This window comes from Manacus vitellinus, unplaced genomic scaffold (genome assembly GCF_001715985.3).
Source record: "Manacus vitellinus isolate BGI_N305 unplaced genomic scaffold, ASM171598v3 scaffold_9_pilon, whole genome shotgun sequence".
Taxonomy (NCBI): domain Eukaryota; kingdom Metazoa; phylum Chordata; class Aves; order Passeriformes; family Pipridae; genus Manacus; species Manacus vitellinus.
The window spans coordinates 15840135-15866418 of NW_021940917.1; the positions used below are offsets into that span (position 1 = coordinate 15840135).

The window sequence follows — 26284 nt, forward strand, 5'->3', positions numbered from 1 at the left end:
TGGTTTCTGAACTCTGCATGATATTCTATCAATAAAGTACTTACTACACTTCAGTTGGTATTTTTTGAGTGAATTGCCCAGAACAGCAGCAGAAATACTTACAGAATGTGACAGGAAGCATCTGTCCCAACCAGGCCATTGTTGCAGCTGAATCCCCCCACTATTACCCCAGCAATAGCCAGTCACTACACCCATTACTCATAGCTAATGTTTTTGATCAGAAAGTACATACAATTTAATACACATGGGCAGGTGGAAGGAGAGGGGAGTGGTGAGGCACTGACTGCCTGAACCTGTTACTTAAATGGCTTGTTACTTAAATGGAGTTCCATAGAAATCATAGAATGTTAAGGGGTTGGGATGGATCTTAAAGATGATCTAGTCCCAACTCCTCCTGCCATGAGCAGGGACATCTCCCACTGGACCAGTTTGCTCAAGGCCTTGTCCAGCCTGGCCTTGAACTCTGATAGGGTTGGGGCATCCACAGCCTCCTTGGGTTCCAGTATCTCACCAGCCTCAAAGATGTAGAAACATTAGTTAAGGAATTTGCAACCACTGAAAGGACAGTGGTCACAATCCTCTGGCTAAGTGACTATATGGTTAGATGGTACCATTTTGGGGAAAAGACAAAAATTACTTTTGTCACCTGGCCTGTGTAATATCAATTAGAAAGTCAGTGTTCTCCTCAGACACTCAGCCTGCGTTAGGCAGTGAGAGTGATAGCCACGGCAGTGGGCAGAAGGGCAGAGCAGGCTGCCCAGAGCTCAGGGCTGTACATCCTGTGGCTGGACATGACCTACGTGTCAGAACAGAAGACAGTGGGAGCAACTGATGAAGTGTCTCATCAACATGCCTGAGGAGCAGAGTTTCCCACCACCAGGCACTCCTTTCTGGAGCATTGTGTTTTGCCATCAATGCTTTTCTGTAGATGAGCCAGCCTGGGAATCAAGGCATCAGGGACTGTCCCAGGATACCACAGATGCTACCCTGCACTTAACTCTTGGATAATCTAAGACTGTAGCTGACTGTTGTCTCACTGGTCCTGTCAGCACATCCTGCCCCTCCTCTCAGCTCCAGTGCTATAGACATGCTGCTTCCTATGGATCTCCAAGGACTATTTCTGCCTCCTGTCACAGGTCCTTTCTCTTGAAGGGGAAGTAACCCTTGACTGTCCAGCAGGGATGCATCTTCTGTGCTGGAGACAGGCAAGAACTCTGCAGCCCTCAAGAGTAAGCTGCAGGGAAAAAAAATTCCCTACAGATTGTACCCTGTCAGAAACTGATATAGCGCACAGTGGGAAAAAAAGGAGAATGAAACGTCTTGCCTTACTGTTTCCTTTATTACCCTCTGATTGCTGTGTGTGGCTTCCCACAGCAACATGAGAGGCAGTCAGCTACTGAGCAGCAAGGGCATGGGACCACTGACCTACAAAAATGGTCCAACAAAATGGCCATGGACAGCAGAGCTCTGTGCTCTGCTTGGGGTGCTGAAGGTCCACAGGCAGGTAGAAGAGCAAGAGGAAGGGGACGGAGGAGCTTGTGGAGATAGCAGGGAGCTTGTGCTGTCCGCACCAGTGCAGCTTCCTGCTGCGAGATCTCTGCTGTTCTGTGACTCTAGGGCTGCCCTTTTTGGAAGGGAGCATCAGAGACCCTACTGCTTCCATGGAAATGGTCCACACTTCGGAAACAGCCTCCTCCACTGGCACCACAGCCTGCGTGTCCATGGACACCCCTCTGCAAGTGTGCATGATCCCCTTTGGAAATACACAGCAGCATGCCCACCCCAATGCTGTGTGGGACAAGTTGTGCTCCCATGTGGCTGTGGGCACGTGAGGCACTGCCACCCACAGCTCTGTGTCCTGCCAGCACTGCTGGGTGTGATGGGCAGGCTGCCCGTGCTGCTTGTGTGAGAAGCCCTGCTGGGGCAGCCTGCAGTGCTCTGGGCACTTCACACTGGGCACAGAGGGCAGGGATATTAGTCTCCGGGTTTCATTACCCAGAAAACATTTGAGAACATAAGGAGCTTTTCTCAGCATTTAAGTGTACAGTGTCTTGTGATCCTCAAAATCTCACTGCTTCCCACTCTCTGATACAATAACCTTCTGGCATTTTCCCACCAAAAGAAAAACAATTTCTTGTTTGACTTCATCTGCTGTATGATAAAAGCTTCCTACATGGTTCTCTGCTCTTGTGAGACCCCACTTGAAGTACTGTGTCTAGATCTGATGCCCTCAACATAAGAAGGATATGGAACTGTTGGAGCAAGTCCAGAGGAGGACCACAAAGTTGGTAAGAGGACTGGAGCATCTCCCCTACAAAGACAGGCTGAGAAAGTTGGGGCTGTTCAGCCTGGAAAAGAGAAGGTTGTGTGGAGACTCATGGCAACCTTCCAGTATCTGAAGGGGCCTACAGGGAAGCCACAGAGGGACTCTTCATCAGGAACTGTGTGATAGGACAAGGGGTAAGGGGTACAAACTGAAACAGGGGAAATTTAGGTTACATATCAGGAAGAAATTCTTTCCTGTGCGGGTGGTGAGACACTGGAACAGTGTTGCCCATGGAGGCTGTGGATGTCCCAACTCTGGGGGTGTTCAAGGCCAGGTTGGATAAGGCCTTGAGCAACCTGGTCTAGTGAGAGGTGTCCCTGCTCATGGCAGAGAGGGTTGGGATTAGATAAATTTGAAAGTCCATTCCAACACCTAACATTCTACAATTCTATGATTCTTAACGAAACTGAGACAAACAGCATGAAGTCATTACTAATGGCATATTTAGCTTTCATGCAAGTGGACTTTCTGTATTTTCCTGAAAGACAAGTTGCCTCTCATGGAATTGCTGTGTAGTGATAGAGGATTACATCTTGCTTACTACACTGAGACACAGATAAATGATGACCATGTACCACCATAGCTCTAGTTTTCCTTTTACTTGCAGTATTTTTGTAATGCAAAACAAGATACTGAAGGGTAAAGCCCTGAAAGATAGCAAGAGCAATAGAAGAAGAAGAAAATCCCCAGCAAAATAGATATCCAAACAGTTTTAAAAAAGAGAGAGAGAGAATGAGAAAGGAGCAGAGAAGGTGTCTCTACTACTACAACAGTGTAATTAAATGCTCTAATATGTTTACATGAATAAACATGAAAACTAACTTTTATCTAAAATAAAAGGGTACAGGTCATCAAGTCTGTAGGGGAATCTAGAAAACAGACACCTCAGAACAGGAGGAGGAAAAGGAGGGGTTGGTTCTGATCAAGTGTATTAAATAACTGGCACTATGAGGCAAAACAGAACAAGTTTAGGAGATGCCACAATTCAAGTTGCTTGGTTAACTGTAAGTGGAACTGTAATGGGTAATGATAACCCTGTCTTCTTAAAATCTTGTGTGAAAGAACAACGCCTCAGTTAGCACACTGTGGAACCTGCTCCTGAAGAAAGCAGCTACTGGGTGTTATGGCTCCATGCTTTGTGATGGCAACGCATCCCAGTTCTTGAAGTGAGTGCAGAACATTTATCTGTCCAAGTGTTTCTTGGATTTACATGGAATCAAAGTGTTTTAGAGCAGTTCAGAGGTTTACTATGATCAGTTTTCATGCTTTATCCTTAGCCTCAGATTTCTTTCTGATATCGTGATATCCAGATATAGGATTTATTCTGCTATCCAGATATAGGCTTAGATATGACAAATTTGGCTCTTCTTCTGTTTTCCTAGTCTGCAGGCTATGGTTGTATACACTGTCAATCATATGAGGTTGTATGGAGTAGGACTATCCTGATCAGTTTTGCTGTAAGAAGTGTTTCAGTGCAGGAGAAATGCTCTTCCATAGTCCTGCAACCTGATTTATTGGGCCCAGTGTTGTTCTGATTTCCCATATGCCATCTGACATAAGGTGCATTACATGGAGCAAGAGACAGGACAGAACTGGCTCCTTACCATCAGGAAGAGATGCAATTAAGGCAAACAAGATCTAGCCCTTCCCTGGTTGATCATAAGCCTAATAAAGTATCAGAACAGTCCAATCAGGAATGTATTTTTATGTCTTTTTTTTTTTTTTTTTTAAGCGTGGGCATCCTCATTTTAGGTGGCATATATTGCATTGATAATATGTCTAAAGTATGCTACAGGTTTTGGAAGCTGGAGCTGTTCCTCCGTTACAGGTTATTCCATCTGCCATGTAAAAAGAAACACAGAATTAGAGACACAGTCACAAATTTTCTTCTTAGTTTTTTAAGGACTTTTATGTTTTCCAATGACCAGTGTAGGTCATAACTATAGTACCCTGTCTAGAGCTGCCTGCTGTGCAAAGTAATTGTATATGTAAGGCTGCTTGGAAAGAGTATTTTAGAGTTAGTAGAAATCTTCCTCGCTTGAATATCAATTACTTGTTCATAAAGTAATTCTTCAGAAATTTTCCAAATAATAGTTAAAGCACTTTTGATATTTTAATTTAACTTGTATGAATTGAACTGAGACAAGACACCTAGATAGCTCTAATAATTTCTGAACTGTGTCACTTGAGGGCTGCTGGAATTTTGTTGGAAAAAAAGGAGAGTTCAAGATACAGCCTCTGTGGAGCGGAGGCATCGAGTTCTGGCAGATATTTGATCAGACATTTGGGAGAGGCCAGGACGACCTTCTGCTTCCACATTTCTGAGAGTCAAACAAGTGCTCAGGCTGCCAAACAAGCTTTCACCCAATGCCCGCTACAGCCAATGGATTTCAGTACTACACAGGCTGGGCCCACAGAAAAAGAAAAACAGGTTTGACCAAAACAGATTGCTGCTAGGTTCTACCATACTGCTGGCTTCTAGGTAGTACTTAATCTGGACTAGAAATGGGATGAACCATTGTTCCTCAAGTGTTCCCCCTAGGACCCTGTTGACTTTTCTTAGCTCCTGCTTTATGACCTGTGGGACAGCACATAGGCCACAGTCCCCGAGTATAAAGGGATGTTTCCCTGCTGTTTTCCAGGGACAGCAAACGACTTTTGGCTATCCTTAGCTACATGGGAACTTGTGCTGAATGGATTCTCACTAGTTTCCCAGAAACTAGTTCTTGGGAATTTAAGTGGGTGGCCTTTTTGACAGCCAGCCATGGTGCCTTCAGCCTTGCCAGTGGAGCCAAATTTAAGAAACTTTTTGTGGACATCTTACTCTGCCATCTTAGCAAAGCTTGCTGCGGGTCTGTGAGAGTATTGCATATGTATGTTTCTGAGTTCAGAATGTAAAGCTAATTACTGTTTCTGACCTTTCTTTGCAGCCATTCTCTCTTCCTCTTTTTTCTTCTCTTCCTCCAGAGCTTTCATTTTTGCATCATACTCATCAGCACGGGTCTTCCACTCATTTCGATTGTTCAGGAGCCCATCAAGCATAGGCTGAATTTCCTCATGGAAACGTGAAAATTCCTAACCAAAACACACCTGTCAGCACAATGCAGTGCAGCGGCAGTGCTGGTCCATCGTACCCCAGGGCAGACCCTGACACCTCACCTCCAAAGCTGGCTTATGCAGAGAAAGCATTAATGGCACAAACAAGCACCGTGCTGCAACACCTTGCAGAGGGGCAGATATTACCTCCTCTACTTGTCCCTCTCCCCTTGAGTGGTGTTGCTGCACTGGGACTCACTCACCTGGTATTTGAGCCCCTGTTGAGAAGGATGGGGTATGCAAGGGTACCCTTTGCTTACCTTATAGACAAACGTACACACAAAGTCAATGAAACCCACTTGAAGCTTTGGAAGCTCAGCAGCTTTCCTTCGGTCCATCATGGGCTGTGGGAGGACACAAGTTGACCATGATTTATGAGAGCACTTAATTGAAAAACACACTTCTATTTTCTCCCCAAAATTGCCTTGTTGTGTCAGCCTAGCAGTTCTGTCATGCCATACACAGAGGCTGTCCATGACAGCCTTCTTTCTCCACTGCAGAGGAGTGAAGTGGTCTGACTTCCTTTGCCATTTTAGTAGAAATTTTAGACAGCTCTTTGAGTGTCTGTGGATGGGGAGGAGGACAGAGAATCTTTCCCATGTTTGTCTCAGATACCTGAGGGAAGGTCCATTATAGGGCTGAAGAGGTTTTGAATTCCATAAAACATAACTGAGCACAAAATTATATTCTTATAAGACCTTGCCAATTAATATATTATTTGTAATGCCACCGTGGATAGATGGGGTGTATGAAAGTCTTCTTAAATAAAACCCAAACCACACAGGTGGAGGCTGCATCAAGGAGTGATTCCTGTCCCTTTCAATACCAAATTTAACTATGTGTTAAAAAAAAAATATTAGAAACACCCTTCCATTTACCAGAAAGTTTCTTGACTCTACAGAGTTTGTGTTTGCAGTTTTTCTCTTTATCAGAAACTATACTTTCTTCTGTGACTTATCTATTTAATTTACATTTTTTCTGTAAGGGGCCAGCACAAAGTCTCCAGGGGGACTCCACTCCTCGATGGTTCACAGTCACTGAAGCCATCTAACTATAGGGAGAGCTGGACAAGAATCACTGGGTATTGTCAGAGATTCTTCACTGAGTACACACTTTTCCAATGGATTTTGGCAGGCATGGTGATTTTAGGCAGAGTCACAGCACTGTGACAGCAGCACTTCTTGTAGTAAGTCTCTGCTGAGACTTGCTGTCTGAACTGAGCTGCCTGGCTCTAGCACGGTACTTACAATAGGCTGTTGCTGAAGGACGCTTATTTCTAAGTCTCCTTGCTCCCAGAACTCAGCTGCTACCAGTAGAGCTACCTACATTGACAAGGAGGGAAAAAGAAAAGTTAGTACCAACTTCAGCCTCGTAACTTGATGCGCTTCAGGCCTCCACCATGAAGAAAATCTGACTTCTAACCCTTATGTGTAGTGACAGCTCTACAGTCTTATTGCACTTGATCTCATTAGTCCACTGTTCACCTATTAAGAAACATTTCCAACACTACTACAATCTGAAAGAATGGTTAATCCATCAAGACTGTAGCTATTCCTTTTGGTAATTCTGGTAGGAGACTGATTGACCTTCCAGGCAGCTTAGGAAATTGCATTACTTTGAAGTATAAACTACAGAAATCTAATGATATATCAAGCACCTGACCTTACTCTGGACTTCCCAAGGCTTTGTGATTGCTGACAAGTCACAGGCAGTCATCATCATTGCCCTAAAAACAGGAAAGAAATAAATTTATTGTCTATAGCCTGCACCTTACTTCTTGCAGGCTCAGGAACTTCATGTCCCAATACTGTGTCGGGTATCCCCTTGTTCCTGCTGAAGTGATAAAGAAAGACATGCTGCTGTAACAGCCTTGATTCTGACTGGACATTCATCAAGAATTGCTCTCTTTGTTAAAATGGAATTGAGATGGGAAACATTGTTTCTGACATTAGCATGTTTGCTGCTTTAGTCAGTGCTGGGCTGAACTTCTTGGCTTTGGAGTAGCATCTCTGTCTCCCTCATGGATGTGTAGCAGTGCAGTCGGCAGTGAGATTGTGAGTGCACTTCACTGCCAGTGCAGAGCATCCTGCAAACCATCTGTCAAGTCACAACAACAGCACTGTGACTCAGGCTGGTTGCCACTGGGAAGAACAGCTAATGAATTGGATGTCCCTGCTTCTGGTCTACAGGCCACAGGGTGGCCTGGTAGGAATATACAGCCAGAAGGGATCCTCCATCTCCCTACGAGTATGTGCCCAGATTTATTTGGAGGAAGAACTACTTTTTTTTTTTTTCCCCTTTTTAAACCCTGCTTCTCCAGAAGGTCAAATTTAAGCCTGCAGTAATATATCATGTGCTGATTTTGCACCAAATGCAGCACAAAGGGTATACTGGAGCTCTCACCAGGTGTACACATCACTAACCTTTCCAGAGCTGATTACTCACATGACAACCTCTTTCTTTGTTGTCTCCAGAGACAGGTATTCAGTCCAGGCAGTCTCACTATCATATGTCTTAGACTCGTCAACAATCTTTTGAAACATTGTTCTCTTTCTTTGAGGGGAAAAAAAAAGTTTTACAAAAAAAAAAAGGGGGGGGACAAAAGGAAACAAGGAAACAAACATGTTAAAAACAGATAGCTGTTCCTGGTATTGCTAACCCTTCCAGAAGGATTTCCAGTAGTTGCTCTCCTGGCACTTAGAGCATGTATGAAGTAGTTTTGTGATGTGGCCTGTCTTCTCTGCTAGCATTGAAACATCAGGTTTCTTCAGATTTTATACCACTCAAAACATGGATGTATCATGTATAAACCATTCCTCAGAATTCCCTACATATGTTTAGGTATATAAATAAGGTTAACAGTGATTGACTAAGTATACAAAGACAAGTAGCTTTAAAAATACTCCAGCTTTAGGTTTCTACAGTTTGCTTAACATTCAAGGAAAAAGCCTCTTTATTTTGCCAGCAAAGGTGAAAGCATTTCTCAGCTGACATAACTTGCAGTTGTACATACTTTCAAGGTCCTGCTCATGTCTCACAACTACACTTATTTTTAAGGCATTTACAATAGTTTCCACTACTTAAGAGAAGCAGATGGTGGTGCTGGGGTTTGTTGGGGCTTCCTTGAGGACCTATCTACATCAATATTCCTGGGTCTTAACTAAGACTTTGCTTGCAGTTCATGGACCAAGGAGGTCAAGGACCAGTTTGTTCCCAGCTGGTGAGGAAGTGGTGGTATGTGCTCCCACACAGACATTGTATCTTCAGAGTAAGACTTTGGGGTATTGTAATCTCCCTCAAATTCCTCTTCTGTGGACTGTTTATATTTTGCATAATTGTACTGCAGTACAAAACACAATAATCTGGTCTTGACACAGTACTCTGAAAGCACATTTTGAGAGCTCCTTGTTAATTAGGCAGTCATATGTCATTGAATTTCAGCCTTATGTCCCAGAAAGTTAGCACACACTGCTCCAAGATGTTTGGCAATTTTGGCTTTTGGGTGTGAAATAGCCTGTTAGCTGGATATTCACTTACAATAGACCACTTATTATTTGTGTCATGCTGCTCTCCCAGAGAAGTTAGTGCAGCCTTTGCCAGACCATTTGCCATTTATGAGTATTTTAAGTGTTGGAGTGCTAGGCTAAAAAAAACCCAAAACCTGACATCTCTTTCCATTAGGGGATCATATAACCCTGCCTTGTTGGAAATAGAGGGTTAAAAGGTCAAGTACGTGGCTTGACAGAAGTTCAAAATTCTTTTGAATGATTTGAGTTCTCCCACCAGCTCTGCAGTCAATATTAAAGGCAGCCTCCCAGAGCCAGTGTCTGTGAAGAAACTGCTACACGGGTGGGAGGCTTTCAGAGCAAAGCATCACATTTGGCCCTTGTAAAGTGCCAGCTGCTTTCTGCCCTTCACACACAGAGTACGTGACTGACTTACTTGAAGTAGAGTGCCAGGTCTGTTGCTATAATGGCAATTTCCATCAGGTGAATCACGTGCTCGTGCTGTCTGCGGTTGAGGTTCTGACATATATTCAGTGACTGAAAAGAGAAGGAAAGGGAGTTGCAAAATTCAGGCACTGTGGGTTTTTATGAGTTCCTGGCCACCTCCCTTTCCCAAAGGTGTTCACTTTTATTTTCTTTTAACGGCTTCAGCTTGCTCCCCTGAGTTGCAAGGGTTGTGAGCCCTGTTCTCATGTGGGTGGCTGGTTTCCTCTTTTGTTCACTGAACCGGGTCTGTATCTTGAAACTTGTTACACAGCGTGCACCCAAACCCCATCCCCTGACCCCAGTGCAAATTTGCCTGAAATTAAAAGTTAGCTGTGGGAATGTGTCAGCCTTAGTCCTGACAGAGGGGCTGCAGGAGAACAATCCTTTATTTAACATATTCCTATGTGGATAATGATGTGTCTTCTGAAGGAACCAAGTCATGCACTAAGGAAACCTCTGTGTTTTGGTCCTGGGTGAGGATAGATTGCTTGGGGACAGAGGCAGCTGCAATTTCTCAGTATCCAATCCAGAGAAAGGTCTTGTGCTGACAGCTCTGTTGTTAATGAAAAATTTTCCTAAAATTAAATTATTCATGCCCTTATATTACAGTACATTACCAACCTCCTCAGAGAGCAAGAATTTTCCAAATTCCAAGTGATGTCTCTCTAAAATTGAGGATCCATGAAGTTTAGCTAAGGGATTTTGAGATCTGGTTATGTAAAGGAAAGATGAAAAATGTAAGTGCAGCATTTAAAAATAAATAAGAAGTGTCTCATTTTTTATTTATTTTTTGTCACACACATAAGTTTAACTCCTTTTAAAAGGGTTAAGAGTAGCACTTTTCAGTAAGTAATGACCTCAGCCTAATTAAAGACTTTTGTGACACTGCTTATAACTATTTGGACACTGTATAAGACAGTCTTTCAACTACAAAACTTCCCCTTAAATGTTGTATCTGACTGCATTGTAATTACTCAGCTTAGTAAGCTTGTTTAATTCCTGAGTTAAATACATGTTGATATCTAGTAATAGGACTATAAAACCCTGCAATCCTTGGACACTTTCCTTGCTGAAAAGCAAGGCCCTCTTGTATCAAAAGCGTGAGCCAGCTTCACTCAGCGTTTTTCCAAAGCACCAGAAAACAGTGAGACAGTATTGCCAGCCATCATTGCAAAAGAGCTATGATCTGACACTACTTTAAGGGAGCAACAGGGTCTTGACTAGTCAATGAAATCATGCAATTTTTTCTCTGTAGCTAACAACTACCTACTGAGAGCAGCACTCTCACGGGTGCTTTGTTTCTGTAGGTGGTGAGGGCAGTGCCGTGCATGGTGCTTTCCCCATAGGTACCTTCCATCAGAAACTAGTTGTCTTATGCCCAGGGTGCTCCTGGTGGCATCATGGGTCTCCTGTGGCACTCAGGCTACCAAGTGCCTTCTAAACTGTAATGGTAGTGTAAATTTTGCTTTAACCAAAGGAGGTTTGCTAGGAGGTAAAGCAAGCCCCAGAGAGCACAGCAATTTTTCAGCGTCACCACTGACCAAAGCATAAGCCAAAGTGCTGTAGTAAGCTGAAAAGCAGGGAAATTTGCAAAAGAAGTTTGTTACCCCTGTGTATTAAACAGAGCTGTGCTGGAGTTTGGTGTGGTCAACAGCCTGATTCTACTCAACCTGAGAGCAACAGAACTGGTTTGAAGCAGTAAGAAAGTGCTTACTTCATTTGGTAAAGGTTGTTGGTTCCCCTGTGGTCAATATCGTGGCACAGAGCAGCAGTTACCATTGCAAGGGCTTCAAGGTCTGTGTAGTAACGCTTGAGTTTGCCAGTCTGGAGGGAGAGAATGTGCATGCCATATGTTAACACCTCGTACAGGAACAGGTACTGACCTGTGACTGCTCTGTGCCAGGGATCTCCTTACTGAAATAGTCCAGGAGAACTGAAAACATTTGTGAACCTAAACACCACACATGGTAGGCTTAGGTTAAAACGGGGAATCAGCTGGAAACAGAACATTTCAGACTCAGGTAGGCATATGTGTGGTGCATATGTGCTTGATGCACATCTACAGTGTTGTCTGCATCCTGCTATAGAAGTCTCATGCCCTAGGGTTCACCCAGGTTGTCATAAGCACCCCTGCAGTCACTGGACAGAAAGTACTATGTGAAGAAGTTCCTCATCTTTCTGGGCAATGTGATGTCCCAGCTGAATCACCCAAGGGATTGTGGTAGGCATAAGCCTGCTGCCAGATGTGCAGGCAGATGTGTGAAACCATCCTCAGTGGTTCCTGGCTGGTCAATCCTTGGTGTGGAGCAGCAGGCAGACACTTGTTTTTCTTGTTGAGGTGTTTATTGCCCTGAGAGCCTGTGAGAAGTGGCACTTGCTGTGTTCACACTAGCGATATACTTACACCCGTGTCTGTCCTACCTGGAAATGGAAAGCATGGGGTTGCCTCCATCCCAACCTAACTTCAATGTCTGGCTCTTACTGTCAGAATCTCTTGGAAGAATGGAAGTCCTGTAGTCTCTTTCCCCTACTCTGCAGACGGATTTAGTCTGGAGTCTATTCAACACCACAGACACCTGAGAATTAAAGCATCCCATTCATTGGCCAGCATTGACCAAAGATTCAAATGTAATGCAAGGGCTGTTACCTAAGGCAAATGGAGACCTCATTCATCAGGACCTGTGCTAGGAGCGACAAACCCTTTTCCTATACCAGGATTCAAAGGGATACCTGCATATTTCTTAGGTGCTGTAAATAAACTGTGCCACAGAATTAACCAGGGTGGTGTTACCTTACCATCAGGAGCGTGAACATGGTCTGTGCAACATTGAAGCCATGACGCCAGTTGTGGTAAGTTATCTTCCGGTAGCCTTTGCTGACGGAGTACACAAACCTTACCAGAACCTGCAAATGGGGAAGAGGATGTTTGTTTGGGTGATGAAGCCGCTGGCTCTGGCTCTCACAATGAGAATCATATACAGAAGTCATGGATGAGGTTCCAGTCCTACAGAGGTGGCCCCAGAAAGGGATCAGAAGCTGTAATGTTATCAGACTTCCCTGACAGCATCATTAGCGTAAAGCCTAAAGATTAGTGGAGAGCAAAACGGGATCTAAAATATAGCTCTCCATTTTCTAATTTTTTTTTTTTTTGTAAGAAAAATAAAATCACAGAGATGTTTGTGGGGTAAACAAGAATAATCACTACCTAAAGGAAAAGAGATTTCATTGTACCGTTTGTGAATTTATTGTGGTTTCATCTTACTGACTGTGAATTTCTTGATTTTTTTTTTATCTAAGTTGTCACTCCTAATATTTGTCTGTCCTGTATCTTGTGATTTACTAATACTGATATCTCTCTTCAAGAGATGGGAATCCATAGATGTAGAGATGGGTGGCATTTATATCACCTAAGCAACTACGATATAGGGCATTAAATAACAAACTAGCTTTTTCCCTCTGCATTCTACTACTCCATGTGTACTACATCTTGTAGCTGTGCAGGTTTTGCCATTAGAGAGAAAATTAATTATGGATGAGTATTCATTTTTAAAAATCTCAACTATTCAGAGTTGCAGCAAACAAAGACTTTTTTTTCACACGTGTATCAGGGGTTAGTTGTTGCAGAATAGATATTTTGGGTACTTTTTGACACTGACCTGCTACAAGTAAGAGGCATAGAGATAATTCCCATTCGCTTCCCTTCTAATTCCCAGCCTGCCTTTCCAGGGTGGAAACTCTTCCTGCAGTTACCTCCAGATCCCACTAGATGGAAATAAACCTCACATAATGTGCCGAGAAATCCCTTGGGGAGCACCAGAGCTGCTGAAATGTCAGTTTCACGATTCCTACGGGGGGACGGTGAATCGTGAATTTGCGCATCAGGGGCTATGGAGTCCTTGTTCCCACAGGGTCGCACCATTCCCGCCAACCACAGTCAGGAAGTTGGTGCCAATTGCACCAAATGAGAGCACAGACGTGTTTGCAAGGGGATGAGAAACAAAGGGACCTGCCAGTGTGGGTTTCAGCGTATCTCGGTTGAAAGCTGAATGGTACATCCGATAGCAAAGGAAACAAGCACACAGAGGCAGGCACTCCCCATGTCGTGCCTGGAAACTGTTTTTACGCTGCGGCCGTGAGGGGCATCAGACACAGCAAGTGCAAGCAACCTTTTGCGTGCTGTACTACCCCTCTCCACAGACCTCACAGCAAACCCCCCCTGTGGCAGGCAGCGCAGATCAGAGGAGGACAGCTTTGCGCTGCAAACGCTCACGTAGTGATCAGCGGCAGCGAGAGGCGGTCCCCTGCCCTCAGAGGTGTGAGGGGGCTTAGGACGCACGCCCTCCTCCCTGCAAGCCCCATGAACCCAGTTCGTGGCTGCTCTGTGAGCTGCGCCGGGCATGCACAGAGAGTGCCCTGCGTGGGGACCTCAGCCACAGGTGGGTCTGTTGGCCATCCGAGACGGGGCACCTTGGGTTTTGACAGCTCCTACCTCCTGTGGGATCTGGAACTTTTTCACCACGCCGAGCTCGTAGTACATCTGAATGCCACACTTCACCAGCTCCAGCTCGGTGCAGTCAAAGTCAGAGAACCTGAACTCATAGATTTCAAACTTAGTGGGCCCCGGGAGCTCTTCTTTCTGTAAGAGAGGTGGGGATGGCTTATTGCTCTGCTGCTTATGTCATTCCTAGGTTTGCTTATCAAAAACTTATCAGTCTGACACTGCTGTGAACTTTTTCTTTTAGCATATAACACATAAACAGACTGAAATGCAGCTTTTCATAATAACCCCATTAATGGGGGGAGAGGACGGGATTTGGTCAAGTGCATGAAATATTTTTTGTTTTCTGTTGAGCACTTGATTTGATGCAGTTTGAAGACTCAAAATGGGGGAAGACTTACAGCCCTCCTTAATTACTCTGGAGAACAATATGCGTGACAAGCCGAGGTGACTGATGTGTTTCCAGATGGACTTTGAACCCCTTGAGATGAAGTGGCAGGGAGCAGGGACTCCCCAGGACCTAGGGAAGTCGCGTGCTGTGACATTATGACGGTAACCCCAAATTCACGCAGCAGAGGAAGGCAGGATATGCTTTGCCTTCGCCCCTGACCAGGTAGCAGCATGCCAATGCTGATAACTGTTTCCTGCATCCACACAGGCAATGTTTGCTCACCAAGGCCTTTTATTCCAGCAGTACATTGTTCTTACCAGAATGCTTGCCAGCTCCTCTTCCTCACACTCACTTGGCTCCTTCCCCAGCTTTTCTCGTGTTGGCTGCAAAGAGCATGAGTGTGTTAAGCTGACAACCAAACCCCAATGGACTTTGCACTTGGCAGCTTTGGGGCAATCTAGGGTAGCTGTCATACGCAAATTGTGTTTCCTTCCTGGACCTTACTTCAGTTTCTGGTCTTTCAACACATGCTTCCTGGTAGTGTTCTCCCTCTCCTTGGATTTGTGTTTCCCCTACTCGTAAATGTCCCCCTAGATCCAGTGTCCCAGCTCGGTCCTCTAGCTTCACATCCTCTGTACTAAGAAGGTTTTAGGAAATAAATCAGTTTCTCTTCCACCCCTACAGCCCTGCCCTGATTAGTGCCTGTGTGAGCCCACCTCCAAGGTTGGTTTTGCTGAGGAAATTAGAAAGGACGTATTGGGGCAGTGTGCCAAGGTGGAGGGCAGACCACAGAGTCAGAAGAAACTTCTTTAGCCACTGTGCAATGACTAGGGGCCCAGGTGCTGCCTCCACGTGGCTGGAAGCATTTCTGTGAAATGGGAGACCTGTGTCTGTGCCATAAGCCGTGGGCCAGGCCAGTACACCTGGATGTGTGCTGCACATTGTGAGGCATTACCAGAATTTCCTGGATTTCATCCTTGTCACATTTCACGTGGTAGAGCACCATGTCCTGAGCAATGTCCTTCCGGTTCTCCAGCTTGTTCATCTTATCATATGTGTCTGTGTTGAGCACAGACCAACCCAGGAACTGTGTCAAGGACTTGGTGAGGGGAAAAGAAGGAAATGGTGAAATAACTGAAACATCTGTTCCTCAAACGCACAGAAATGTAACAGTGCATGATATATTTTTTGAGAAACACAAGCTCCACTTTGTCCACAATTCTAGCAATAAGCAATCATGTGTTTGCTCCCAGCTGTGACTTACTCCTCAGCAGAGCATCTCCCCAGCTGTTGAGTCTGCCCAGCCCTACAGAACATCCATGCTGTGGAGGCTCAAGGACCTTCTGTCCAGTTCAGTGTACAGAAAACTATTTCTGTGTTGCTGCAAGTGCCTCCATGCCTGTGGAAAGGCTGCTGTTACAATGGTGACAGCAGGTCAGGAATGCTGAGATCAAGGTGGTCTCATCACCTCTTACGTGTATTTACGCACACACTGTGTTTGCTTTCCACTCCTTTGCTGCTCAGTGGCCAATTAAAACTGTTTTTTTTTCCCCACAGTCTTTTAGTTTGATAAGAAAAGTCTGTTTCAGGAAATGTTCTGATTGATAACAGATGCCAAGAGCTGAATGCTTATATTGCATTGAAACTAACATAGGAGCATTTCTAAGCAGCAAGGTCCTTGCTCACAGCTGCTGCTGGTAGATTCAACAGCTGGCCTCCCTTTGTATCTCAGCTACACAGATAATTTCTGTGTAATTTTTTGGGGGGACTGGCCCAGTCAGTGAGAGCCAGCTGTCAGGTATGTGAATGCAGGTCAGAACGGCTGTGTTGGTGCACAGTAGCTGCTCATGGCTAGGTGTCCAACCCAAGAATGCTGAAACAAAATGATGCTAACACAGCTGGGTTTCAAAGGCCAAACTCCCCAGTGTGTCAGATAGCTGCTTTCAAAACTTCCAAGGTGATGTGTAACACCTCTCTAAGCAACAAAGAAGTCTACTTAGCATCAAAACACTGGAGATGTTTTGTGGGTGTACAATAAGCAACAGTGAGCTCTTCAACCATATGAATTACTTCCAGCCACAGAAAGGAACTATACCTCCATGAGGGTTTCATCCTGCTCATCAAAAGGTTTCCCATCTTTTCTGTTATAAAATGTGACGACACCAACAATTTCTTCCCTTTTGTTCACAATTGGCATGGAGAGAACATTTTTGATAGTCCATCCTGATTCATCTAGAGGACCTTCCTTGAAGCAACAGCAAGCAGAAAGACATCATGTACTTAATGTGTTTTCCAGACACATCATCATTCCCATTTGACATTAAGACTTCAGACAAAAGAAGTATTTATATATCTAATATTGACGCAATATTACATTTCTGGAAAAAGAAAAAGTAGAATCCTTCACAGAAGTGGAAGTTTTCACAATACCTGAAAGTTGAACATCTCATCTGCAGCAGCATTCATAATGTTGCAAATCTAGGGGATCACACAAAAGAAAAAGTTTTACAATGTGGGCAATGAGAAGTTTAACTACCAAAACATAGAACTGAATTGATGAGAAAGCAGCATGAGTCTGACTTTATCTCAGAAAGATTTGATGAATCCTAGGTTAAGTACTCACAAATCCACTTTCAGCCACATAGGTTGGCAGCCCAGTAACTAGTGCCCAGTGATCCGGGGTAGGATTTCTGAATGAAAGAAAAATATATAAAGGAAATTAAGGATCTATGTTTACTGAAGGATGATCATGGAGCTGAAGTGTATCCAACTGATTGCATAATCCAGATTTACATATTTCACTCTGAGTTCCTAAACAGTCCTGTTACTTTCAAAGGATCCACATGCACAAGCAAAAAATTTTCATGTAAGTAAATACTTTTTTCTTCAAGGATTCAATACAAAATAACACATAAAATATCACAGTTTGCAGAGGCTTAATAAAAAGTAATTCCTGGGAGTGGGGGCCATGTTTTCAACACAGAGAAAGATAAAAGGAAGTTTCTGGCCAAGGTTGTCTGCCAGCCTGAACTTTGAACACTGCTGTACTGGGGATCAGAACTGAGCAAAACTCCTGTTAAGTCAGGTTTGTCTAAGGTGCCCAAGGCTCCTCTGAAACACCCAGTGGCAAGAAGAGAGGGCAGTTCTCAGAAAGAGGATGTCTTCTGCTGTGAGGAGAGGAGGAAAGACCAGAGGTAGCCCTAAGATGGGATCAGCGACTGAAGGATTAGAGAGAAGCAAGGAAGCGTTGCCTCAACGAAAGGGCATCCTGGGTGGGCTCACCCACTTCCATAGGGAAGGCATGGAGGAGGAGAGATGCCTCAGCCTGGCAAGGAGAGTGGCAAAACTGCTGGCAGTCAAGACAGCTCACTTCTGCATCTAAAAAGAATCACTGGTTGTAGTGAATTTTGGAGCCTGGCTTGCAAGTCAGGATCCCAGTGCCCTTGGGGAAATCTTTATCCCACAGAGATGTGAGCTGAAGAACCAACTTACATTCTGTCTCTCTTACTCAGTCTTCTATTAGTCCTTTGCATTTCTCCTCATGGATGTCTTTAAACCATGGGGAACCTTGGTTTTACCTACACTCTGTGTCAGTACCTTACTTACAGGGACTGGGCACTTACGGAATGACTTTAATGTCTTCTTTTCCATGTAATATGTAATCGATGACCTTGTAAAAGACTATTTCCTGCAAATAAAGAGAAGAGTGGTGTTGAAATTAGTGGTGAGGCAATCCAACCAGGTAGGAGAGAGGTAAAGGAGCCCTGTTCTCACGTACCCTGCCATCTGGAGTGCGAGGCCCTGAGTACGGGGGTACTTCTCCCAGCAGGACTGGCCATAGGTCAAAAAATTCCTGGTTTTAAAATTAAAGAAGTAGTTTTAGAGTAGAAAAGTGCATTCTGCCTCTGATCTCAAAGCAACCATTGCTCTACTGTGCTGGTTTTTGTAGTGTGTAAAATAAGGCACCAAATAATAAGACTAGTTCAATACTAGGCAGCAGAATGATACCCAAATACCTAAATTGGGAAGTGGGGTGCATTATATACTGCCTGTACACAGGGTGTTGCTTCATTCAGTGAACACTGCTGGCTGCACTCAGAGCAAATGACCATGCCAACCTTTTGTGTTCTTCCTTTTCCAGAGTGTGACTATATGGTTAATCTACTACTTGCCAGATTGCTGAAATATTTTGTTTGCTTGTTCTTCCTAGGCTTCATTGTAATGCTGATCAAAGTGTCTCTAGCACACTAATGATCTTTTAATACACCTCTCCACAGGACAGTGTGCCGTAAGAGCTCTGGCAACACAATGGTCAGCCTGATCATGGAATAAAGCAGGGCTCCATTGACAAGGATGCTGCGTGACCCCCACATAGAACTTGACAAAGTTGCAAACAATCAGACCAAAGCAGATGTAACTTAGCTTCTGTCAGCTTGTTTTCATGAAGACAAATTCCATTTAAAAGCCTGGATATTGTGCACATGGATGAGTCCTTCAGGAAAGTGGCTGCTTTGTTGCTGGGGGTTTCCACAGCTATCTCACTATACTTCTGATATCCACAGGCTTTCTGAGGTTGTGTTTGTGTTGCAGGCTTTGACCAGGATTGCCACAGTCAGAGACATTTTCCCCTCGTTTTTCTTCCCAGCCTTTGACAGTCCCATTCTAGTGACAAGCTCTCCCCTTTTCCTCTATTTTTATTAACCCCCGTCTCTTCATTTGCACAACAAAAGAATGCCAACCAAAGTAGGAATTACGACTGGAAGTTAATTTGCACTTTGACGGCCTCAGGAAAACTTATCTCGGTGTGTCTCCCCTCAGGGGACAGCAGCAATCAGAAAGATGCACAACACAGATGTGAACGCTCACCTTCTGCTTTGTCATGTCCAGGAGACCTACTGAGTACCGGTCACAGTTCAGGTATGCCCTCACCGTGTAAAAAGCCTTGTGGAACTGCCTCTCAATGTCAGTCAGTTCCTCAAAAACCTTATTTGCAGACCACAACAGCACCTGCAGCGAAATATCAAAACGTAAGCACAGCCTTTCCTTGGGAGATGGGCTTCCCAAATGTATTTGGAGCAACGAGGAAACGATTGGGGTTTCATACTGCAGTTCCTGAAAAGTGCAGGAAACCTACACAGCAAAATGCAAAAGCATTGCTTATTCGCGCTGGGAATTAGTAGGGAGGAAGAGTCAGGTCATCTCGGAGTATTATGTAGAATTGCAATCTTAAAAATACACCACGAAAAAAGCAGTACTGTCAGGTAGAGAGTTGTCTCCACTTATGTTTTAAAGCCGTTAGTAAAATCTTGCATCCAAAACCGGTTAACACCAAAAACGTTGTGAATTTACAGAGGCTGGTGTTTGAAATATGTGAATCAACGCTTTCCTCAAAGCCTTTGCACAGCTGCTTTGTGTGCACATCGATGTCTGCTCCTTTTACCTGCTCTGTGCCCCACAGATGTACCCTTAAGAAAGATGTTGCTATTAGGCCCCTTCAATAGTGAAAATGGAGGTTGCATAAGTATTGCTGGTGGTGCAAGGAGAGCCTTCGTGGGCGTAAAGGAGAAATATTCTCTGAAGTGGTAAGGAAGCATCTACACAATCCCTCAGCTTAGCTAACGCATGTGTGCTTGTATCCAAATGTGAGTGCTTTGCTTTCTGATCCCAGGAAATGTGAGGAACAGTGCTTCAAAAGCACTGAGAGCTGCAACCTGAAGTGGACTGGACCTGTGCCTTGAACAAGAAGTGCTGTTACATGGCCACTACCAGAAAAAGGGTGCCTCACCTCTTCACCTCTGGACACTAGCGGATAATTTTGACAATCATGAGCTGCATCGTTTCTGTTTCTAATTCATAAACTGGGACAACTCTATAAAATCTGAGATGTTCATTGTCAGCATCCCTCAGATAGGATAGTGGAGGAAAATGAGCAACAACTTAGTCTTTGGCACTTTACAGCATGCAATAAGTAATGCTGAAAGCCACAAACTCTGTGAGGAGGACCAAAACAAACATCTGAAAAATGTCTAATTCATGGCATGATGTAAAAAAGATGGTCAAAATGTATTATATGGTCTTCTAATCAGACTCTTACACAGTGTCTGAGCACAAGCAGACTGAACTGTCTTTCCACAAACCATTTTATGCACAATACTGCACAGTCTTTGTGGATGGGATTTGCAGCATTAAAATCCTAGACCACCTTTGAGAATGTGATTTGCTCATTCTGTATTTCGGTGCTTTTGGTTATAACACAGTGAACTGTATTAACTCTCACACAGACTGTAGGACCTAGATAGCCAGAGGTCTGATAACTGAACTACTGGTAGAACTATAGCAGTGTGTCCTGCATCTCGTTCTCACTTTCCTCCCTTTCTGTGGGACCTGCTGATGCAGCATAGCATATGGACACAGGATTCCTGGGTTCAGAACCAGACCAGAGCACCCTCTGGGAGACATTAGGCCTTCCACTTTTTGAGTCTCCACTTTGTCTTCTATCCCATTTCTTACCAGCTCTACTGCTAAGCCCTCAACAGCAACAAACCTTTGCCGGTTCTGCTGTAGTTGAACTACTCATCATTGCTGAAGGCTGTCTGACCTGGCCATCATTCATGTTTTTTATTAATAAAATTAGGTAAAGCATATACAATAAAGAATTAGTAAATGTAAGTGCTGTCCCAAAGCTTCAAAATAAACTTGCATTCTGCATTAATTTTGCTGAGACAGGCATTTATTCCCCATGGGAACCCCCACTGGAGAATAGATCATGGCTGCCACGAAGCACAGACTCCACTGCATGTCCTCTTCAATGACAACTGGTTGCCTTATACAGAAAGTGATTGCAAGGATTCACATCCATCCCAATGAATTTGAGAATCCTATTGTAATACAAGTCATGGAAAAGAATGTTGGCTGATTATTTCAATTCAGAATACCCTAAACCCCTAATCTATGGTCATTTCTACTGATAGAGGCCAGTACAAAAGCTGTTCAACAAACGTTTTACTGTCTCTAAGAAGAAATTCAATTGCATTTTTTAATGAGCAGACGAGGAAAAAATACCACATTCTCCTACGTCTCAGGAAATCTTTTAGTGCTGCTGGCTGAAGTGGTTAAATGACCCAAGAGTGTTTTGCAGCCTCAAGTCAACAAAAGTCAGTCCTGCTGAAACTGGTGCCACTGTGTCAGGTCCTGCACTTTTGCCAGTAGCAGCAGAAAGAGTAATGAAGGACTCTGGGGAAGGAACAGCACCTGAAAGCACTTGAGGGTATCTTTTTTTCCTGTTCTTAGGGCACAAATCTCTGAAGCAGATCAGGTACACCTTTGAAATCAGAAGAATGCACTCACTTGGTTTTGAGATATAACCCGTTTTGCATTTTCACTCTTACCTGGCCTCTTCGAGTCTCACAATTGTGAAGATAGCTCAAGTGATAAATTTTCAGGTTCAAGGATGCAAAATTCAGGTATTTCAGAAAAAGCTGCAAAGACAAATTACGAGATTGAGTTGAATGCAGTACCAGCCTCATGCATACTGTATTTCATAACACTGCTTTACAAGCATCATGGGAATTTCCCTGGATAAATGCTTTGCTGTGCATTGGCATGAGATGAGGCTTATCCCACTGTGTCTTCCATGAAAGATTTATGAGATAAGCAACCTCATTTTAAGCCTCTTTTATTAGAGGGTGAGTCCCCTTTAGGGAAACTCACAACACTGGAGCTTCATGGAAAGCAGACATCCCCAGTATAAGAGAGTCTGTTTTGCAGGACACAGGTAACACCCTTCTGATAGAAACTCAGCTACTGACCACTTACTGTTTCATCTGAGCTGGTGAAGTGTGGGCCGTTCAGTTTGTTAATAGCCACAATGACAGCAACCAAATCTTTGCCATTCAAGATGGGTGTCGCAAGGATGTTTTTTGTAGTATAGTTGGTGAGCTCATCGACAAATGGACTGAACTGGGCACACTGTTTAACAGAAAATTCACAAATTAGGCATTTTCCACAATATCCGCAGACTTAAAGCCAAGATAAAGCACAGCCTCTCAAAGCGAGCTGCCTAAAGAAAGTTTTACTTCAAAATTATTGAGGAAGATGAATTAACAGAAAATTGGACAGTCTACTGATGATAAAGCTACTATCAAGAGGAGAAGCTGTGGCTTCAGATTGCAACGTGTGCTTCCAACTTTCTGTGGGGATCCTGCTAACCATAAGCTTTAACATGTCAAACTGTCAGAACAAGGAGGCTCTCCACCGATCATTCTCAGATAGATGACATTCTTCATAGTGCCTCCTTCCCCCTTTCCTCCGGCTTCTTGTTAGCACTGTGGAGGGAATACACACAGATACCTTGCAGCACTGCGTAGCCACGGTGTATGAACCAGTGCAGTCACCGGGAAGTTCACTCACTCTCATTTTATTTCTGCTTTTGCCTGGACCCTGAGGCTTGTTGTCAGCTTGCAGCATCCATGAAGCCATCTACTCCTTGTTCTCCCAGACATTCCCTCACATGTTGCCGGACCTTTGTGCGCAGGATGGCAGATGGTGGGGCAGGTACTCCAGGGGAGGATGCAGTTAGCACCACTAGTGTGTGTTTCCTGGCAATCTCCCCCTGCATCTGGCAGCAATCCACCCCCTTTTGCCCCAGGAGCACTTTGGTAGTGGTTGCCATGTGCAGACAGCTCCGCAATGGACTGGACTGCCTGGGAAGTCACCCAGGAGGGAACTGCCATTCAAACCACTGGGGGCATGCTAGGTCATGCTGTGGGGCCAGTTCAAAAGGAACTTGTCCAGTTCATCCTTGTATCAATATTACATTTCCCCCCATGACAAAAGAAAACAAAGCCGAGAAAGCATAGTACAGGGAAAGCAGATGGCCCATCACTTCACTTGCATGGGGTCCTATTGACACCTCCATCACCTGCCATTAGGGAGTGCAGGGATGGTCCTGCTGACCCAAGATCTTCTCTCTGCTCAGGTGAATAACCCTTCCACCTGGGTTAGAAAAAACCACACAGCTCTGATCATATTCAGAAGGTTGAACCAGAAGAATAATCTCTCCCTAATGTACTTCTCCCCATACCTTCCCCACTGCTGGGCCTTCTGCCAAATGGGATAGACCAAGCATTGAGTCTCTGGGTCTCCTTCAAAGGAATGTCTTATGGTGATGTCTGAAAGCACTCGGAGTGCAGCTCTTAGCTCACAGCAACGAAATGCTCCCATATTTCTGAAGAAACATCAGGAAGCAAACAGCTTTAAAAAGTTTGTCACATTCTGATGCTTCCCCCAACATCAGAAACAACCCAGATGTCAAAAAATAAAGCTGCAGAACCAAATCAGTGTCTGTGTTCTGTGGAAGACAAGGAAGGTTTTGCCAAAGGGTTTGGATATGCCTGTATTGAGCAACAAATGAATCGATCAACAGATGGTCTCTCTATAACTAGCAAACAATAGATGGAGTAATCCCAAATGCCATATTTGGGTCACATGGATTTTAGTTTTATACCTATGATTAGAACAAGCGGATTGTTATTGCTGCCATTCTGGTTTAAGGTGATTCAACCCAGAAGTATGGGGAGTAAATGTTGTCACGAAGGCATAAAAATAAAACATTAAAATTCCTGAGATCCCTCCGGTTTACAATGTTTGCTGAAAGTTTTTTTGGTCAAAGCTTGTCTCGTTCTGCTTCTGATGAAGATCCACCATACACAGGTTGCAGCTAACACGCTTGTTCTGAGGTCCACTCCCTCTGTTTAATAAAAATGTCTCTAAATGCCCTTGGCTGAAATTTCATCAGACAGTAACCATTTTCAAATGTTTTCTCTAGCATAAAAACCCACTTTGTACTCCTGTAAAGGATTTCTCTCTCTTTGCAACTTACTAATGGATCACAAAATTCTGTGAAAAATTCCATGTGCATTCAGTGCAGATCTGACTTCCTCACTCTCCTCTGCTGGACTACGTGTGACTTTTATTTTTTTTTTAATTTGACAGACCAAGTGTGGCAGAGTACTTGTTTCCGGGCACTAAGACCCAGTGTAATTAATGTGCTTAGCTTCACCTCATTCTATAAATGAAATTGAAAGCAACTTGAAGACTTGCTACAGGTGCTTTTGTTTCCAGTACACAGCTATTACACCACAAGACCTTTGGCCAAGCACTGAGATGCACTGCTGCCTCTTGACCCCTTTGCACTAGTAAGCATGTGAGCCTCTCTTCTACCCCGTAAATGAATAAATGGCAAACATACCTCATGGACATCCTTGATGTTCATGGTTTTCTTTGTCTGTGCAACATAACCCACAATGCCTATGTCCAATGGATAGACAATCTCGCAGTCTGGGGACACCAGACATTCCTCCAGAGTACTTCCCTCTTGGATGTTGAAAAGCCTTGTTGCCAGTTCAGGTGTGCCATTTCTCTGCCTGTACATGAAAAGACTACAGCGGTCAGCATGAATAAGGGACCTGATTCTTCTCAAGGTCTTGAAAACAACTTTCTCCATGTTGATGCTTTCTTGCATGTCTTGGATCAACTCAAAAAGTATTTCACTCTCATTGTTATCCCATGACTCTGTTTTCAGTTTCTTCTCAAAGTACTGCTTGGCAAAAGCAGGGTTGCCATCAAGAAACTTCTCCACGTCGTCTTGACTAATGCTCATTGTGAATGCCCTGGATCTTGCAGAAGACGTGGTCGTTGCAAGCAGCACTCTAATTTCTCATGTAGTTCCTAAGCTTTCGTAGTAGAAGATGCTGCTTCTAGAATGACTAAGGGTGAAGTGTCACTGCAAAGAGAGCTTGTCATCAGGAAGATGTATTCCTTTATAGCGCCGAAGGTGAGTCTGTGAGAGGACAGATCTTCTCAAACAAAGAGATTAGATGACCTCTACAAGAGCTTTGAGTCAACTTTCCGCTTCTTAATCTAACTGCAAACAAACATTGAGTACCTGCAATATCCGAAAACACTCTCCTTTCTCTTGATAAGCAGAACACTTACTGAAACAATTATATTGAGGCAGCAGCAACAGGGAAGAACTGCATCTCCTAACATTGAAATAAGCTCTTTAAAGTCTAATTAAATATATACTGCTTGGGCCTAATCCTTGGCTAACAAGGTGAGCATCTTATTATTCCTGCTCTCCTAGCTCCTAGCAGGAGTAGGAAGTGCATCCTTTGCAAAAGAACACGGTGGCCAGAACAAAAATAGTGAGGTAACGCTGCTCTTTCAGGACTCTCTCTACAATTTCATGACTCTTGGACGGCTGTCTAAGGGCTGTTCTCTAACAAAAGCACCAATCCTGAGTGCTTTAGTCCAGGATTTGAATTGAATTTGCAAGGACTATGGCCTTTTCTTCTTGCTAGTAAAAACCTGGACAGGAAAATACGCCTCATAGTGGGTCCTTTCAGGAAGGAGAACTTCCATTTGGGATTACTGGATTGAAACACTCTAAGGAAACATGGGAAGCCTTGAAGGCAACACAAACAAACAAAAAAACAAACACCAAACAAACCCCAAGCAAACCAGGAAGGTAGAAAAATTTCCCTCATCGCTATCAGTGGAGAGAAAGGGTGAGAATTATGGCTGTGAGAAACATAAGTTGTTTCACATCAATGAAGCCACCATGCTGTGCAAACAGCAGGTGAGGACAAATGTGATGCTGGGAGGCAAAATGCCTCAGAGGCCATCACCTTTTGGAGGAATTAATGCACGGGAGTTTTCATTTCTGGCAAACAAGAGTAAGTCCCATCCACCACATTCCTGGAAAATAAACAAGAGTAACCTGCTGAAGGAGTAAGGGCCCAGGCTGTGCCCTCCCTGAGAGAGTTGTCACCACTGCCAGGAGTGGTTCAATCCAGCCCGAAAGTGAATGTGGATACCTGGGAGGAAGGCGGTTTGTTCTGGTAATTCTCGTAGCCAGGACACTAAAATAGAACTACTGCTCAAGAAGACTTGAAGGAGGTGATGTGTGCCAGGGTCACATA

General features: G+C 44.1%; 1 protein-coding gene across 1 annotated transcript; it reads right to left on the bottom strand.

The window, feature by feature from the left end:
- Window positions 1-3919: 3919 nt before the first annotated feature.
- On the bottom strand, window positions 3920-25138 carry PDE6B (phosphodiesterase 6B). The gene is made up of 22 exons (XM_008933723.3): window positions 24553-25138; window positions 22119-22271; window positions 21692-21781; window positions 19170-19310; window positions 18082-18156; window positions 17927-17991; window positions 16927-16993; window positions 16734-16781; window positions 16399-16548; window positions 15259-15402; window positions 14621-14686; window positions 13904-14050; window positions 12211-12318; window positions 11129-11238; window positions 10036-10123; window positions 9365-9465; window positions 7868-7975; window positions 7085-7148; window positions 6670-6744; window positions 5683-5766; window positions 5245-5401; window positions 3920-4164 (listed from the first exon to the last, which is right to left on the bottom strand). Exons 1-22 carry the CDS (start codon window positions 24961-24963, stop codon window positions 4106-4108), a joined length of 2511 nt encoding a protein of 836 aa, XP_008931971.1. The 5' UTR covers window positions 24964-25138; the 3' UTR covers window positions 3920-4105.
- Window positions 25139-26284: the final 1146 nt, after the last annotated feature.

What these genes read in the sequence shown, in the direction of transcription:
- PDE6B (XM_008933723.3), bottom strand. Translation starts at nt 24,963, where the DNA reads ATGAGCATTAGTCAAGACGACGTGGAGAAGTTTCTTGATGGCAACCCT. An exon ending in GTGAGACTCGAAGAGGCCAG is followed by an intron (nt 19,311 to 21,691) that starts GTAAGAGTGAAA and finishes ATTTCGCTGCAG; the next exon opens with GTGCTGTTGTGGTCTGCAAA. An exon ending in AGTTCCAGATCCCACAGGAG is followed by an intron (nt 12,319 to 13,903) that starts GTAGGAGCTGTC and finishes CCCCATTTGCAG; the next exon opens with GTTCTGGTAAGGTTTGTGTA.